This window comes from Sitodiplosis mosellana, unplaced genomic scaffold (assembly GCF_009176505.1).
Source record: "Sitodiplosis mosellana isolate CC-2019 unplaced genomic scaffold, AAFC_SMos_1.0 Smas_scaffold_3, whole genome shotgun sequence".
In the NCBI taxonomy this organism is placed as follows: Eukaryota; Metazoa; Arthropoda; class Insecta; order Diptera; family Cecidomyiidae; genus Sitodiplosis; species Sitodiplosis mosellana.
Window position 1 is genome coordinate 7804562 of NW_022595246.1, and position 16775 is coordinate 7821336.

Here is a 16775-nt window from a genome sequence, read left to right on the forward strand (position 1 = left end):
TGTGAATAAAAAGACATCAGAAAAAAAGAATGCAGTTTTATGTTCTCGAATGCACATTAAATTGTCGCAGCCCATAAAAGAGATTCAACGGCACTGAATTGAAAGAAATGTGCGTATTGTAATAAAACCAGATAGTTCCATGTTCATTGCATAGGAAAATGGCTCACCATTAAAAGTTAACTCAAGTTGATGTTCAATCACATTTTGCATTTAATTCATCGACACATTGTTTTTGTTCGCTATTTCGCTTGCATTTTCCAAATGATATCCCATTTTTACAATCTCGACAAGTTTTAATCGAAATTGTGAGTGAGAAAGCCATTGTTTGTTTTTCGCTCGCTTTGGCAAACAAAAGGAAAAAAAAAACAGTTTGATATATAAGCGATAGCTAGAAAGTGGTTTTCACTGCCAAAGGGTGTCGAAGAGGTGCTCAACTGTGCACACTAATTTCTCATTAAAATCCGTTTCAGCCGCGTACATTTCATTTCGATGAAGAATTCGAGAGAAATAAACAACAACCTGAAAACGAATGCTTTTCACAGCCAGGTGCTGAACACAGTAGATTTGCTGGCGTCATTTCATTCGTTCATCGATTTTCCGTGTATAATCCATCACACGCGGTGTGTGTATGTGTTTGCACTGTGCTCACTCCTTCCATGACCTATTTCAAATTGCACAACTCATATTGTGCAGCACAAAATCCCAAATTCGTTGAAACGACTGACATACCTTTTGTAATGAGTCCATTCACTCACAACGACCTACAGCTGCAAAAATGGCTAACGAGAGCCATTATATACCGAAATCAGTGAACAGAATGAATAACTAATACAAACCATTTGGTATGAATGAGCGAAGTAGAGAGTGAACGGGAAAATTTTGTGCATTATCTCGAGCCGAATCATGTCGTTCAAATGCACAGATGAATCACATCAAGTGAAAATCAAAGCGAACTTTTCACCTGAAAAACAACATCGCCATGGTAACTAAGCGCCCGTCCAATCCCATTTTAACGAGCACACTCACCGTCGTTTTTTCTACTTTCGTCGTCTATTTCGTTCTGTTGTCCAGAACCATTGTTACAGCAACCTGCATATGCTACGGGCAAAATGGAGTAAAATAAAACTAGGACAAAAGGAAACACATAATCGATTTTTTTTTTAAATATCTTTGTTTGTCGTTTTTATTAATTCATTGTTTTTCCATTGATAGATATAATGTACTATAGATGTATCTTATTAATGAATTATTTATTAGATATATATGTATTTTATGATTTTTCATTCTTATTATTTTCTGTTTCTTTTCCCTTCAGTATTTGTTTTATTCACGTGGCTTAATACAGAATAAAATTAAAACATTTTTTTTTGTCAGTTCAGTCTTTTTACCTAATATTTACAGTTTACACAAATGTTTTTTTTTTCAAATTTCCAATACAATGTTTTTTCTTTGTAATTCGATCGGTTGTTGTTTTTTTTTCTATTTTTCTGTCTCTTTCTTTGACTATTCAATAAATCATTTGATGTGGTGCACGTGTACTTGTTTGATTTCAGATTGGAAATGTCATCCAAAAGGACAACACACCGGATTTTGAATATCGAATGATGGACATTTTGGGAATGGGTAATCTAAATCGTTCAAACCCGATTTATTGGATATTAATGAAATAGCTATTCGGAATATTGAAATTAGAGAATCGAAATACAAAACACGGCATTCGGCCTTTGTCTTACACTAGACTAGATAAAAAGAAGAACAAATGAAACGACCGGATGGGACATTGGAAGTATTCCATTTACATGGCATGTGCTTTACTCTCGACTATTTCACATTTTGTTCGGCTTTATGCCTCACAAATTACATGTGTTTTCGATTGAAATGTTTGCACGTCGAGAGCAAATGATGCACAAACCACACTGGATGTTTCCTTTGTGTGCATATTTTGCTGCTATTTTGAAATTGACGATACTTCGAACGAAGCATGCTTTGTTATGCGATTGATGGTGATGATGATGTTCGTGTGCGTTTACAAACAGCAAGTACACCCATATCAGAACCATTGATTCATATCACCGTTTAAGAAAAAAAAATCTATGTATTTAGTTTAAATGTTCATGCTGTATTGTAAGTTTGAAAAGTGAACAAAATATGAAATAAAACCAACTTTATCTATTTTCTCTGTTTATGAGCGGAATAAAAACCGTGATTGTGCTCTGTCAACGTGAAACGATGAACAAATTTCCAAGAAATTTATGACTTTGACATCATTTTCTTTTCTCTTCTTTTTATTCTCAAAAGAGTAAAAAAGCGACTTCATTATATGCTTCGTTAGGTATCTTGAGCTCTGAACAGAATTCGGTTACAGACATATTGTTCCGACGATCTTGTAACAATATCATAGGATTTATGCTCTAGTTCCATTTTGTTTGGTAGTTTAATTAGCATTTCAGCCGGGCGGATCAAGGAAGATTTTCTGACAAAATTGCAAAATTCCGCATTCGAAAGCATTGTTTCGCCACATTCTTCTGCAGAAGAAACAATGCAATGCAAATTCGTATCTTTCTCACTGCGCAGCATCCATTGAAACGGACCATAATCGCAAGCGCTTTATTCATTAAACTGTGTCACTTCTGCTGGAACAGTCGGTGTAATTTCAGTTCCGCAAATTTGTATGTCGATGATGAAAAAACAGGGAAAAAACATCAGAGAATTTCATTGCAGACATTCCGTTTGGCTGCATATTGAGCTGAACTATTTTCAAATAGCTGGCTGTTTGGTACATTTTGATTTTGTGACGAGCGAGCCATTCAAATTCATGTAGAATATTGAATTTGTGACACCTTTTTCAATCCTTTTCACGAATTTTTTGTGTCATAAATTCAACATTCCACTGAATTTGCATGGCTCACTCGTCACAAAATCAAAATGAACCAAACAGCCAGCTATTTGAAAATAGCTAAGCTCAATATGCAGCCAAATGGAATGTCTGTTTCATTGATAACAATGCGAATTGGTGCCGTTTTTTCTCTCTATTTCTCTGTAATTCCTTTTTATTCGACCATTCAGAAATGATTCTGTATGCACAGTATTTCATGCTCTACATAATCCATTGAATCATAAAGAAGATTTGAAACAAGACTTTCCATCCAATACCGAATTGGTTGGGTCGTTGTTTTTTTTCTCTCGTCAGACGCGCGCAATTCTTTGTTTTTCAACTGCAATTGTTCCAGATATTCTTTGGGAAATGTAGCACAAAAGAGCAAGAACATGGAACTAATTTGCTTTTCGATCTTGTTTTTGTGTGCTTCGTTTTCATGTAACTAGAGCTATTTTACATTCGGATGTGAGACCGAAAGCAATTTGTAATTTCTTTGTAGAAAAAAACGGTTTTTTTTCTTCAATTTGTTCATCGAGTTGCGTTGAAAAAAAAACCACATAAAAATATTTTCTCTATGTACATTTAGTCTCTATGTTTTTGTTTTAATTAGAAGAAGTGTTGAAAAGAATGTGTTTTTTTAAGCTTTGAATTTTGCATGTATTCTACAAAATATCTATACGACGAACAAATGGGCCAGAAATTTGATGATAAAAATGAAACAAAGAGTGTGATTATATTAACGGAAAACAATCCTTGTAATGTATATAGTTTGTTGGATGGAATATAAAGTTGAAGTGAGTTGAGCTGCAAGCGAATTGTATGTATTTCAAGCGATATCCAATAAAAAATAAATGTTTTCTGTGTGTAAATGGCCTATTTTTGTTACTATTGTTAGGAGTTACTGACGCTTTTTTTTCTTGTTGTTTCAATCAATTTCATTTAATAATCCTTTAAATTGTTCATTTACTTTATTAGCATTTGTTTAGACATCTATGTAATTACGATTGAATGTGTTTTGTATATGAGTTATAGGAAAAGTTTTAGTTTGATCACAATGAAATCGAGCTTCATTCTATTGTTAGATTTTTTCAATGTACACGATATTTTATTTAGGTTTTTTTCATTCTTTCTTCGTATATATGTTTTCTGTTGTTAAAACTGTTTCTGTTTTGCGAATTGTGTTTGTTTTGGGTGTGAATGATGAAGGCGAAAATTGTGTTATTTTGTCATTCGCCAATAAATTGGATATTAGTTGTGTCTAATCTCACTCTTGACGTGTGTGTATTTGTTTGTTTTTGCTTCAAAATGTTCTTATATATGTTCATCAAAATACGCGATACGCGGCGGCAAATGGTTCAATTTCAATGAAACATTGCCGAAAATTCGGTGCCCGAATTCCAGCTTCGACTCAAGAGAGAGATGGCCGAACGAAAAAGAAAGCAGTTTTGTGAGGCCATATACAGAGTCTCTGTCGAATTCGGCCAGCGAGCTTCTCAGAGATGTTTCGATGACTTTTTCATATTGAAACATTTGCCTCATCTACTTGATTAGATAGATAATTTAATCAGCGGATTACTCTCTGCGGAAATCCTTCAATAATGGTTTTTTTTATTCATTCGTTTAGAATATTTTGAGTAATAATTATATTTTTTTCATGTTCTTATCGATAAATATCAAATTTGTTGTTTTGTACACAAAAGCAGAAAAAAACAGAGGAAATTTTACAATTATTCATTTTTTGTTAATAATTTTAAAATACTTTTACTATATATACTGTTTGTTTGCATTTATGCATAGAAAATAAAAATTAAAACGAAGTGGTACTCGTTTTTCTCTTGATTACATGTATTTTATGCTTTTGGGTACATTCCATTAAAACTTGTAGCTTGTCAAAATGAACCTAAGTTTTATCTAGAAAAAATTGTTATGATGAGCTATAATTTAATGTTTTATCTTCATTTTCGAAACTGGTTATTTTTGTCCATTCTATCTTTCTTACTTCGATTTCTTTCTCTCACATTAAATATTTCATAATAATAAAAAGTTACTATTTACAGTTTGATAGGAACGTTTTCGCAAGTTTTCATTCGATAAATTACAAGTGTTTTGTTTTGTGTTTATTTTTCACGTTTTTTTTCTTTCAATAAAATGTGTTGTTGTTACGTTTGCATTTCGAATGGGCATAGCACGTGGTGTACAAACTTCGTTGGTGTGCACAACGGAATTGACTGTCATCATCGTCTCCATTGGGAGTCGAATGATAATCATTTTTCGGTGCAAAGACGCAATCATGATGAGAGCAATGTTCTCTACTTGAATTGGCCATTTTAAGGGTGGCCTCATCGAAAGCGACAACACCGAAGACGAGTCACCAGCATGCAGTTCGCATGTTTGTACTCGAAATTACTACTAATCTTAAAACGTTTGAAAACAATTCACAAATGAAATGAAAACAAATGGTGTTACCTCCATTCGTTTTTGCATTTCGTCTTTCATTTTTCTTTATTTCTTATTGTGGATTCAAAGTATGGTAGCTTCTAGTGTCTATATATGAACTTTGTTTATTTTTTTTACTTAAACGTGAATGGTTAGCCGATCAACGTCGACATTGACGCTGACTTCATTATCAACTAATGGTGCTTTATCAGTGTTTGCCCTTGATTTTCGTCGATTTAACAAAAATACAAAAATTACCGTCAAAAAAACGCCCATCGCAGCGCATGCACCGAGCAAAAATTCACGGTGATTTTCATAAGTGGCCCAGACTAACAGCGACGATTGTGCCAATGTTGACTCGAATGATGTTTCATCGAAATGGATTTGCTGGTAGAATTTCTGGCTGTCGTTGTCAATGTTGTTGTTGTTGTTGTTCGCATCGTCATCATCATCATTATCATTTGTTTCGTTATCGCTGAATTGACTGGTGCTGGTAATTCCGTTGCCATGATTGCTACTATCGCGCAATATTATGGATTGATCTTGTTGTTGACTCACAGTGTCATCGCTGTCAGTTAATATAGATGTTGAAGCAGTCGGTACACGCACCATCACAACGGCTTTGTTTGTGTCAAGTGTTAATGGCAGCGAACGACTGATTTCCTCCGATTGCTATTTTTGCACGAGACAGACGCGCACGCAAAAAAAAAAGAACGAGAAAAAGAGAAATAAATGATTTTGCTGTAGACCGAATAAATAAGTCTTAAGAGAATAGCGTTAACGTTACTGTTGTTGTGATTAAGTCAACTGGAAAATAAGTTTTCTTAGCGCATTACACATCCAACTATAACTGTTCTGTGTGAAACATTGGCAGTGTTGTTTAAGAGAATGAGCTCAATTGTTATACAATATATATACAGATCTAGGTACAAAGTATTCGCTCTTGATTTTACTTAACAACTCTTATGTGTTTTCAAGTGTAAATCGCTATTTTAGCATTTTCTGTATCGGTTCCGGCGATCTTTCGTTTAATCGAGCGCAACGTCACAGAATTGGCTTTGTGAACGGAAAACTATAATAATAATAATGAACGATAAAGAAAAGAGAATTGTCGATTCTTCGATCACTCACCTTATTCTTACAAGTGACTTGAACGCGATACTTTGTCTCGGGCCACAATGACAGCTCTACATTTGATGATTGAGTCAATAGATTACCAATCAGACCACCGCCAGACACTTCCCATGTGACCAAACAGTCGCTTGGTGAATTGGTTGCCGTCCATGCGATATTTGTTGATACCAACGAATTGTCACGCACCATCGACTGCACCGATAACGACCAAGTATCCAAAATGGATTTGTTTATGCTCGTCGATGATGTACACTCATCCCAACACTGTAAAGAGAAAAAAAAAACGAAAAATCATTTATAAGTAATGTTTTTTTTATTTGCACATTCAAGTAAAGAAAAACTATAATAAAATAGCAGAAATTCACAGACTAAAGGGCAAACATGGATCATGGTAAAATGAATGCCAAAAATGTGTTCGTTTTATGTAAAATTGATGCCATCGCCTTGATTGCGAGAAATACTGAGAATGCCATTCCATTCCATTTACATATTAAAAATCCTATCATATTGCATGCTGTCGAACTTGGACTTTGTCTCCTTTGCTCGTGTTTTTTTCTACCGAGAATTTCGTACATTTATCCACTGTGTTGTCTCGATTGATGTGGCACATGCATATTTTTCGCAGCATGTGGAACATACATTGATGTCGTTGAAGCTTACAAAAGGTGTCGACGAACGGAAATCTCTCGCTCTCACTGTCGAAAAGTCTACGACACCGACAAGAATCGATAGACGAAATGCGAGAGTGGAAAATTCATCAGCATGGTGATTTCGTATGTAAAAGGAGCATTATTCATTATTCCATGTGAGATTTCTCAAGGGTTCGGTTCGCTTGCTTCTTTTTCTCTCTCCTCTTTTTTCGAAGTGCCATGATGTTTGGCAAAGCTCGTAGTCATTTCCATTGCAGCACAAAGTTGTTGCTGCTGCGATGCGATTTGAGAAGAGCAGAGCTCATTTTTCATTCAAACGAGCGAGAAGTGTGGCGCGAATGCGACTGTGTGTGTGTGTGTTTGTATGTATGTGAGAGAGTGTGTATGGGTTTTTGATGAATATTGCAGTTTGGTGCGATGCAAAAGACAAATGATCCAAACTGCGGGAAACAGAAGAGAAATATTGATTTTCGTTTCCTTTCCTTTCCGTTCCAATCCATTTTCGCTGCTGCTTCACATTCAAATCCACATACAGCCAAAGCGGCAATCACAAACTTTACATTCGCATTTCCATGTATTTTGCATTTGAACTTTGTATTTGACATTAAATACGCTTAATGACTCGAAAAACTCCGCTTCCAAACCTTTTTGTCTCTTGTTCAGCATTCATGCTGATGTCTCGCTATTTCCGTTATTTTCGATTAGCATTTCCGAAGACATTGTCCATTGTCGAAGTGTTATGGTAACTTTTGTTATTGATTGCTCAAAATGCAGGCACAGAATGAGGAAATTCAAGTATTGGCATTGGCATTGAATCCCGAAAGAAGTCGTTTTGTGCATGAGTGCCGATAGTCACAGAGGCGACGGTTACAGAGCGAAAATTATGTGGGAAATTACATGTTATTCAATGCACACACACTGAATGCGAAAACTTTTGCTCTGCTTTGGCCGTATAGAAAACTTGAAAATTTCATTTATTCCCCTTGACTGTTGGGTGTCTACGACCTGGAGTTACTTAAATGCAGCGACAACTTTGTAAAGTGCTTGCTTTGCACACACTCACCCGCTCAATCTCTTTGGAATGCAGACGCATAAATGTTCGGCTACGTGTTTTCTTATCGTTAGCAATTGCAGACAATACAAATTAAGTAAGAACTTTCGTTCTATGTGCGAAATTTATTTTAATTTATCGCTTTAAATTTCCTCACTCTTTCTCGCGTGTGCTATAAAATTCCGCCCGAAGTGGCAGTTTTGCTGGGCGCACAAAATACTTTGTCGCGAATCGTCCCAAAACAGAACGAACGTCGGGAACAGAAAAAAGTGTAATTTCCGAGATGAATTTGTCAGATTATTATTTTAAATTATGGCACACACTTGCGAATGAGTTGCTCTCGGTGTCTCTGCTTCGGAATTTTGCCTATTGTATGCGTGTGCAACGCGCATTCGAGCCCGAAAAAAAAGAACTTATTCACCAAATTGGATTTGTCACTCTGTGCACCGCCTTCCACACAACTGGTATGCCATTTCGTTAGCTCGCTCGTTCGCGGTAAGTGCATGACTTGAAACTTTTTCCATAAATGTTTTGTGATTACGTTTCCATCTCTCGCAAACGCTAATAAACTTTTTCCGACAACTCACTGTCTCTCTGCCGCTATTCCATACATTTTGCTCACTTTTTTTTATCTCCTCTACAAAGAGAGTATTTTTTTCTCACTCTATCACTTAGTCCGTCTTCTTTTCTTTTCCAACGAAAGAGCCTTACATCGTCCCGTTCTTTTCCACAATAACTTTCAATAATCTGCAAGTGAAGCAGTAGTAGTAGTTGAACGGATCAAAATGAAAAGAGAGAAAATGAAAAGTGATGCGATAGTTCGAATACGAACGGGTTTTTAATTGAATTTCTTCGTTGAGTGTGTGCGAGTGTGTGTGTGCTGTGTATAGTTTTGCTAGAGCGCATTAAATCGTTTTGTTTTCTAATGTCGCATCGCATTACACTCAGCACATTCTGCTGCTCATCTGACGTTTGTTATACCATAATTTTCGCACTTCACGCGATCAATTTTCGTTTCCGTTATTTGGTTTATCGTGCAATTTTCTTCACGCGTTGTGTACGGCAAGCGCGCGCAAATCCTTCTTTGCAAAATGAGTCTTCGTTCGAGAATTATGTGTGTGTGTGCTGTGCGCGCTCTGGTTCGTCACTTCTCAATCTAGTAGTCGATGGTCTTGTGTTCTAGTATTTGATGGTAGCGATGATGGCTTTAAATATGCTACAACGATTTAAATTAAACGATTATGACCTCACGTCCACTGGCAAAAGTGCATGTACGTTTTTCTCCGTGCAAAATGCAAAACTGTGGCAAAATGCCATTACAAGGCGTGAAAAAATTCTCCGCACCATGTCGAAATGTGTAATTCTACGTGAGCGTGAGCGTGAGCGCGAGCGTGAGCGCGAATAAAATGGGCAATTCATATGTGCCATGGCGAATATGTTCTACGGTACACTGTTTCGTTTTCGTTGTATTTCAAATTGAGTCGGACAGAAGTCAGTCGAATGAAATGCGCATCGAAATGATGTGCTGGAACAAAAGCCAATGATAATGACGTGAAACCAATAGCTGAGGCCGATAATTAGATTTGGAACAACACACACACAAAATGTGGAATGTAAGACACAATTTCGATTGAATGGCACTAGACGAAATGGCTTTTCTGCACACAAACAGTTTTTATTGCGCTCGCGCTCGCTCGCTTTTTATGTTGAGTGCATTGACGTGCCTGATCAGATACGGTTAAACCGACGATGCCAGGCAGAATTAAGTCAGATATCACAAAAATGGGAAAAGAAAAGTGAAAAATTCAAAAAAAAAAGATCTGCAATAAACGAGCGAACGAAATGAAAGAGCCATGAGTATTGTGTTACGGGCAAAACTACGAAAGGTACACACAGTGTATAAGCATTTCTGCTGCTGCTGCTGCTTTTGTGTATCTTATGGCATAATCGCATGAGAGGCAACATCGATATACGCCAAAGAATTTTCGTATCCGACAGCCATTATTACATTTCATAATTCTTTCGCATGAACACCTGTAATGATATAGTAGTCGATTTGTGTCTTGAGTGCGGTTCTTGTGAGCGAACAAACATCGCCCAAGCGCGAACTACAGAATGAGTCGACGTGGGCCAAGAGAAGAGGCGAAGCGAAGAGAGTGAGAGGCAAAAAAAAACATTATTTACTGCATATTGGCCAGGGCTCATACACAATAAAACGCAACCATCAGCACGTACACGCTCTCTGCAAACTTATAGGATATCTATGAGTATGATTTTTGCCCGATATCGCCGCCGCCGCGCGTAAATATTTCATTATTATTTATTTTTGAATGTTGCGTTGATCGTTTGCTGACGGACGGTTTGTTGTTGTTTTTTTTTCTGTTGTTTTGTGTCGACAGGTAGAAATATATATGCATGTGTATCGAGAGCGATGCCGAAAACGCCTTTGTTTTACTGTTCCATTGCCGAGAGTCAGATCGAACTTACACAAACACTGTACAAAACACCATTTATCTCAATCGTATTGCAATATATGTGTATAGCATTCCGTAACGTGTGGACGTTGATTGCCGGGTTCGATGTAAATCAAATGACTAAAATGCGAAACGGCTTCGGAATCAACACACATTGATACACAATGGCAAAATGGAAAAGTTCAAGCGCATTAAATGAAATTACAGCATTAGCTGCGGTAGCTTAAAGCTTTTACAATTACTAGTTTCCTGGGCATGAAATGCAAAACGCACATGAAAAATACATAATTTCAGGTTTCTAGCAACTCTAATTTGGTTGGACGAGCGCGGAGGCAACACCGTGCACCCGTGTATGTGTTTGTGTGTTTGCAACGTTTTCGATGTGATGCGAACAACGGTCGAGTTCTCAAACAATAATATGATCATAATAATTAGCCATAGCTAATTTGATGAGCATTCAAACAAACAGAGACCAACCACACCAAAAATCCACACAACAGTTCACATCGAACAATTTAGTCGATGGCCCAAAACAAATGCTCATTCTATCTAATGAAATTCAGACACAAAAGAAAATATTCTTTAATTATTATTCCCAAAATGAAAAATGTTGAATGGCTTTTCTTTTGTATGAAGAATTGCCCACAAGAGAGATAATCATCTAAACCACCAAATGAATATCTAAATGCATCTTTTTCGACTTTATTATTTATTAGCCATTCTTGATGCTTCACATCGGATTGTGTGCGTACGCACAGTGAACACATAACAACAACTAAAAGAAGAAGAACAAGAGTATTAGAAACACCGTCAGCAACTGTGTGCTTGTATGTCGTTAAACCGGTGCATTTCACATTTCCTGAGGCAAACAATGAATAAATAAATTCATAAATGATTGAATTGGACGAAATGATAATTTATTACACCTCAACATGGGCTTCAGCTGTGCGCATTCCATCATACATTTCAACGCACATCGTGCGAACCAAAACAAAAACGTGGCCGATTCCTTCACAATGCCCTCTTCGATGCCACTGCTTGAGTGATATGTGATTTTGGCACCGCGTTCGACGGAATTGAATCATTTTTTTTACGATTTGTCGCAGAAAAAATGGATCGATTTCAATTTAAAATTTGGAAATTTCCAAACATTTTTCGTATCTCAAATTTTTCACGTCGACGAATCACACGATTCACTGACATTGAGCTATTTCGCTTTGACCTGTTAAATGTCAGCCGATTGTTGTTGTGTGTGTGTTTTTTTCGAGTGGATTTTTATTGCCTTTGGGAGCCATGGATCTGGTCGATTCTGTCACAAGCATTAATAGTTTGTCAAACCGATAATTCTCCACACATGCGATCGTATATGCATTTGAATGTTGTCGTAATTTGTGTGTTAAAGAAACCCATGGTATTTGTTCTTCAGCGAAGTGAAATGGAACAGTGAATGCTGAGTGCACAGAGTGTGGAGTGGGTTTTACGGCGTCATAGTTTTTATGGATTTGTTTTAATGTTTTTGTTTTATTCGACAAAACTGAATTTGTTAGCTGCACTTTTTTTTCCCTTCTTCTTCTTCTTCTTCTGTGTTCGTTCAAACGAAGAGAGGGAATTTTTGTTTTAGCGCACGAATGGTTGGCGTTCTGTTGTCATAAATCACATTTATTTCAGGAAATTAAATGCACGATTTGAATGAAGTAAAACAAAAACATACAAACGAGAAAAAAAAATTATGATTGCCTCAGTCAGTCGTTTCCAGTCGTAGTATATCACGTGCTCCTATATTTCAACTGACTCTCTGACTCTTTATGCATAATTAGAGACGAAATGAACAAGTCGTCGACAACGACGACGACGTCGTATTTGTTGTTCCTGTTCATTTGATTGCGCGATCCAAATCAGTACGCAGGAGTCAACGTAGTATAGAAAAAGACTGTTATCTCCAAAATATAAAAAACATGCATCGAATAATGAATACTGTGTGTATGGAAATATGAGTGAATGAACGTAGCCACATGATTGTAATGCATACTGGGTGCAGTCGATGGAAGACACCGAGTTTTAATAAAAACAAGTGCAATGCCACGACACACAGAGAACGAGAGAGTGAGAGAAAAGAACGCATAAAAAACGAAATCCATACAAATTACCGTCAATCCATAAACAAATAAAAACCACGAATGCAGCTGGCATGCTACGTCTTGTTCGTTGCATTTTTTTCGGTTTTGGGGTTTGATTTCTTCAACCGAATATATATATATTAACAGAAAGAAGAAAAATATATGATAAACAACATCGATGGGAAAGCCAATAAAATTTCATTATCGATTCCCTGGCGAATTGTGCGCTTCACGTGACGCTTTCCAATAAAACAAGTAAAAATTGCGTTCACCGGCCAAAATTCACATCGAAACACGAATGAATAAGAGGAAAAAAAAGTGGATATTTATGCGTTTTTCGGTCGAAGAGAGCGAAATAAACCAACAAAACGTCTGAAGAAAAGAGTGTAACATTGTTCGGAGGCATGTTCAATAAATAAATTATATTTTTCGGAACAATTTCACGAATTTCAATCAATGGAAATCGACCAATCGACCGAAATTTTGAAAGAAGTAACGACTTCGATAATACGATGAGAGAACGAGTAAGAGAGAGAGATGATGGTGCATGGAAAAGAACAAGAAAATGCCAGAGAGAGAGATATGCGCGTGTAAAACCTCAATTCCGGCTAAATCACTCTTCTTTTTTTTTTACTGTTGTTGTTCATGTGTTTGGATTTCCTTTTACGCATTCGCTACAATTTCAAACACGGTTCATGGAGTGCTTTGTAATTTATAACATAATTTTCTTTTTTGGCAAATGAACGATTATTCTCCGTTTAGGTCATTAAGCCGAGGCTTCATTTGCGTATTGAATTTCGTTCGGTGCGTGTACTGTGTAACATTGCAAGCGAGAGGGCCAATAAAGAAGAACAAAACGTGGCCAAACTGATTGTTTTTCTTTTTAAATGTAGCAAACAATGTTCGTGATTATTTCAACACCAGCATATTTTTTTTGGTGTTTTTTGATGGCGGCTATGTTCCTTTTGGCAACAATGTTTCGCTTGCTTTCTCTCTCTTCAATTATTTATTGTTGTAGCGAATGTAATTTATAGGCAGCAAAAATTGCATTGAATATCCGACACTGACACGGTAACTGTTTATAACCCCCGAAAAAAATAAAACGACGACGATGACGGCGGCGACAACCGCCGAATGCATTGCACTGGATTTCAAACTCGGAAATTTATAGCCCCAAGAAATGTTTTGTGCAAAGGCCTAATGTGCACCGAATAAAAATCGATTTTAACGACAATATTCTTGATGCTTTTTTTTCTGGTGTGCGCATCAAAGATTCTTGTTGATGCGTTCATTTCGTTCCTTTGTTCTGTGTTTGTGTGTGTGAGTGAGTGAGTGTATCGTGGCTGTCAATGAATTTAGCTGCGTTGACAACAAAAAATATTGCAACAATGGCATCTGGCCATCGAATCACGCAACCGCAACAATACCCAAAAAGGAAGCACCGAGAAAAAAAACACAGCGAACTGTGCATCGATAAATTGTGCTTCTTCTTTGGCACAACTAGCACACAAACACACACACACACACACACACATGTTCCACTTGCATATTTTTCGCTTGCATGCAAATCAAGCGTTTTTCACTCAACAGCTTCGGTCTGGTGTCAATGTGCGCTTCAAAATACAATTTTTCGGCATAAATCCAACAACGGACAAACGAACGAACGAAAACTACCTTCATCGGCATTTTTCCTCGACCAAAAATGTATTTGCCTTCGGCCAGTTTCGTTCCTGATTCAATTTTTTATTCTTGTTCGGCGTGTTCGCGTTCATTTTATTCAAATTTCTTCAGTGTGCCTGTGCATATATATGTGAATGCATGCAAATTTTCGGTTGTGATTTTTGTTTTGTTGAACACTTTTGCATACAGCACTTGTTGGTACATTGTATAGCCACCGAATGTTGTAGAAGTAAACAACGTCAAAAGAAGAAAGAATACAAGCAGCATTGAAGAGGAATCGAAATAAAGCCAGTCCAGACAAAAGGTCTCTTTCATACATTTTCGTGCATACAACGCATTGTTTCAGCTATTGTTGTTGTGCTCTCTCTCTCTCTCTCTCTATTTTCATTCTCCCGTATGCCGTATCTGTGTATCAATGCTACTTCTGTAGCTCGCGCGACATTCGCGAAATACCCGAAAAAAAATGAATTGAAACCGACTGCTGCTGCTGCTTCTGCTGCAGACTGACGATAATGCAATAAATATGTAAAACATCGTAACCGACGAAGAAGACTTGACAAGAGTGCTCAAAATTTTTTGATGAACATGAGATGTACGAATTTATAATGATGCAAATGAATTGCACGACATACCAAACATCTCTCCCCCATTCGTTACCATTCTTATCTCATCGGACTAAAGTGCACTTCAAAGTGAATGTGCGCGCGCACGCGGCGTTGAGAAATGCGGTTGAAACCGAAAATCCCGTCGACTGCATTACAAACGCAGATCAAACGCACACAAAACGAGCGCAGCATCCAAACGAAAGGCAGCAGAGAGAAGAAAAAAAACACAACATAATCGTAATTAGAGAGATGGAAAGATTTTCGATGTCGTAAATATAATTATTACATAGTCGTCGGGTAGAGATGACGCTGCCGAAGACTTGATTTTCTTTCATTTTGGTCGCGCATATATTTTTTTGGGGGGGCCACAAAGCAAATGATGACATAATTTATGTTAATTTTCCATTTAAAATTATGAGATCGTTCCGGTCGATGTTCTTGGCGTTGCCGTCATTTGTGGAACATTCAAATGAAGAGCGAGTTTCAGTTCGTTATGGATTTTTGTTTTTTTTTTCTCGAATGTGCTCTCGATTCTCACAGTGCTCAGCAGTTTTATTTTCTTTTCATTTGGTTCGCACCCGCACCCGCAACAGCGCTCACATGCGCTCGCTCCTATTTGCGTCTCAAATGGAAATTCAGTCAAACGAAACCAGCATTGGGTGCGTAAAAATATGCAAATCCACATTATTTCTGCTTTTCATAATGTTGTTTTTTCACGTCCTTTTTTGCTTTTTGTGTCAGTTTGCGATGCAGGAACGGAAAAGTCAAGTAATTTGCAGCGAGTGGCAACAGCGCGACGCGACAGAACAAAGGAAAAGCGGAAAAGTTATGATGCGCGCGCGCTTGCTTTGCAGAAAATCCACCCGAAAAGAAAAACGGAATATTTAAGAAAATAAGCAGATAGAAACATATCAAATATTCCTTTTTATGGTGTGCTAGCTCACAGTTGCAGAAGAATCATCAAAGAAAAACCGAATGGAAAACAAACTGACGCAATCAACTTGTAACTGGTCTGTTTAATTAATAACCGAATGACAGATTTATTTGAAGTGTGGGCTGTTTTCACTCTCAATGAAAAACGTTTTAATTTGCCATGTTTTGCTCTGGCGTAATAGATTTTTCGTAACTTTTGGGGTTTCATGACACCGAAAAGTTCAAAAGCGTATGCGAATCGAGTATGTAAACACGTTTTTTTCGCCAATGGAAAATTTGATTTATCGATCGATGAGAGAGAAAGAGAGCCTAAGTGAGACGCTGTAGGTAATATTTTTGCGTTTGCCACACAACAAAGACATGAAAGAGAGTATTAAATTTGATTCATTTGGCTTGTGTGAATTAAACCGTTTGCTAATAAGATTTTTTTTTCTACACGCTCTCACTTGCTCCTCGAAATGTGCACTATTTTTAGTTTGAACGGTTTTGTTTCGATGTTAACGTAAATTAGGATTGTGTATGGGATTTACTCCGGTGAGAGGAACATAGAGAGAGAAAAGAGGGAGAATGTACGAGCGCCATCGTTCTATCATGAGTTATGTTAATCTATTGAGCTGATGCCGTTTTAAGAGTGTACATGCAATAAAAACACGACGATGGTACAGGCAACTGGAGAGTTATATAAAACCGAGAAATGTATTAAATTAATATTCTCTTTGATGCAGAAAACAACCTTAACCATGGATCTTTCGGAATGCTCCAAAGCCTCCCACACACACACACACACACACACACACACACACACACACACACACAC

General features: G+C 37.2%; 2 protein-coding genes across 3 annotated transcripts in view; one reads left to right on the forward strand and one right to left on the reverse strand.

Moving 5' to 3' along the window:
- Nucleotides 1-4506: 4506 nt before the first annotated feature.
- The window catches only part of LOC129566087 (transmembrane protein fend-like), a 58606-nt gene continuing 46337 nt past the window's right edge, over nucleotides 4507-16775 (reverse strand). For both annotated transcript variants that reach the window (XM_055441640.1, XM_055441639.1), the window contains exons 3-4: nucleotides 6446-6712; nucleotides 4507-5986 (exon numbers count right to left, since the gene is read on the reverse strand). In XM_055441640.1, the coding sequence (XP_055297615.1) occupies nucleotides 5453-5986; nucleotides 6446-6712 (801 nt within the window). In that variant the 3' untranslated portion in view covers nucleotides 4507-5452. The remainder of the gene's footprint in view (nucleotides 5987-6445; nucleotides 6713-16775) is intronic.
- LOC129566082 (kinesin-like protein Klp10A) overlaps nucleotides 14255-16775 on the forward strand; it is a 267051-nt gene continuing 264530 nt past the window's right edge. Inside the window, exon 1 of the mRNA XM_055441626.1 lies at nucleotides 14255-14262. The gene's annotated coding sequence lies outside the window, so the exon portion shown is untranslated. The remainder of the gene's footprint in view (nucleotides 14263-16775) is intronic.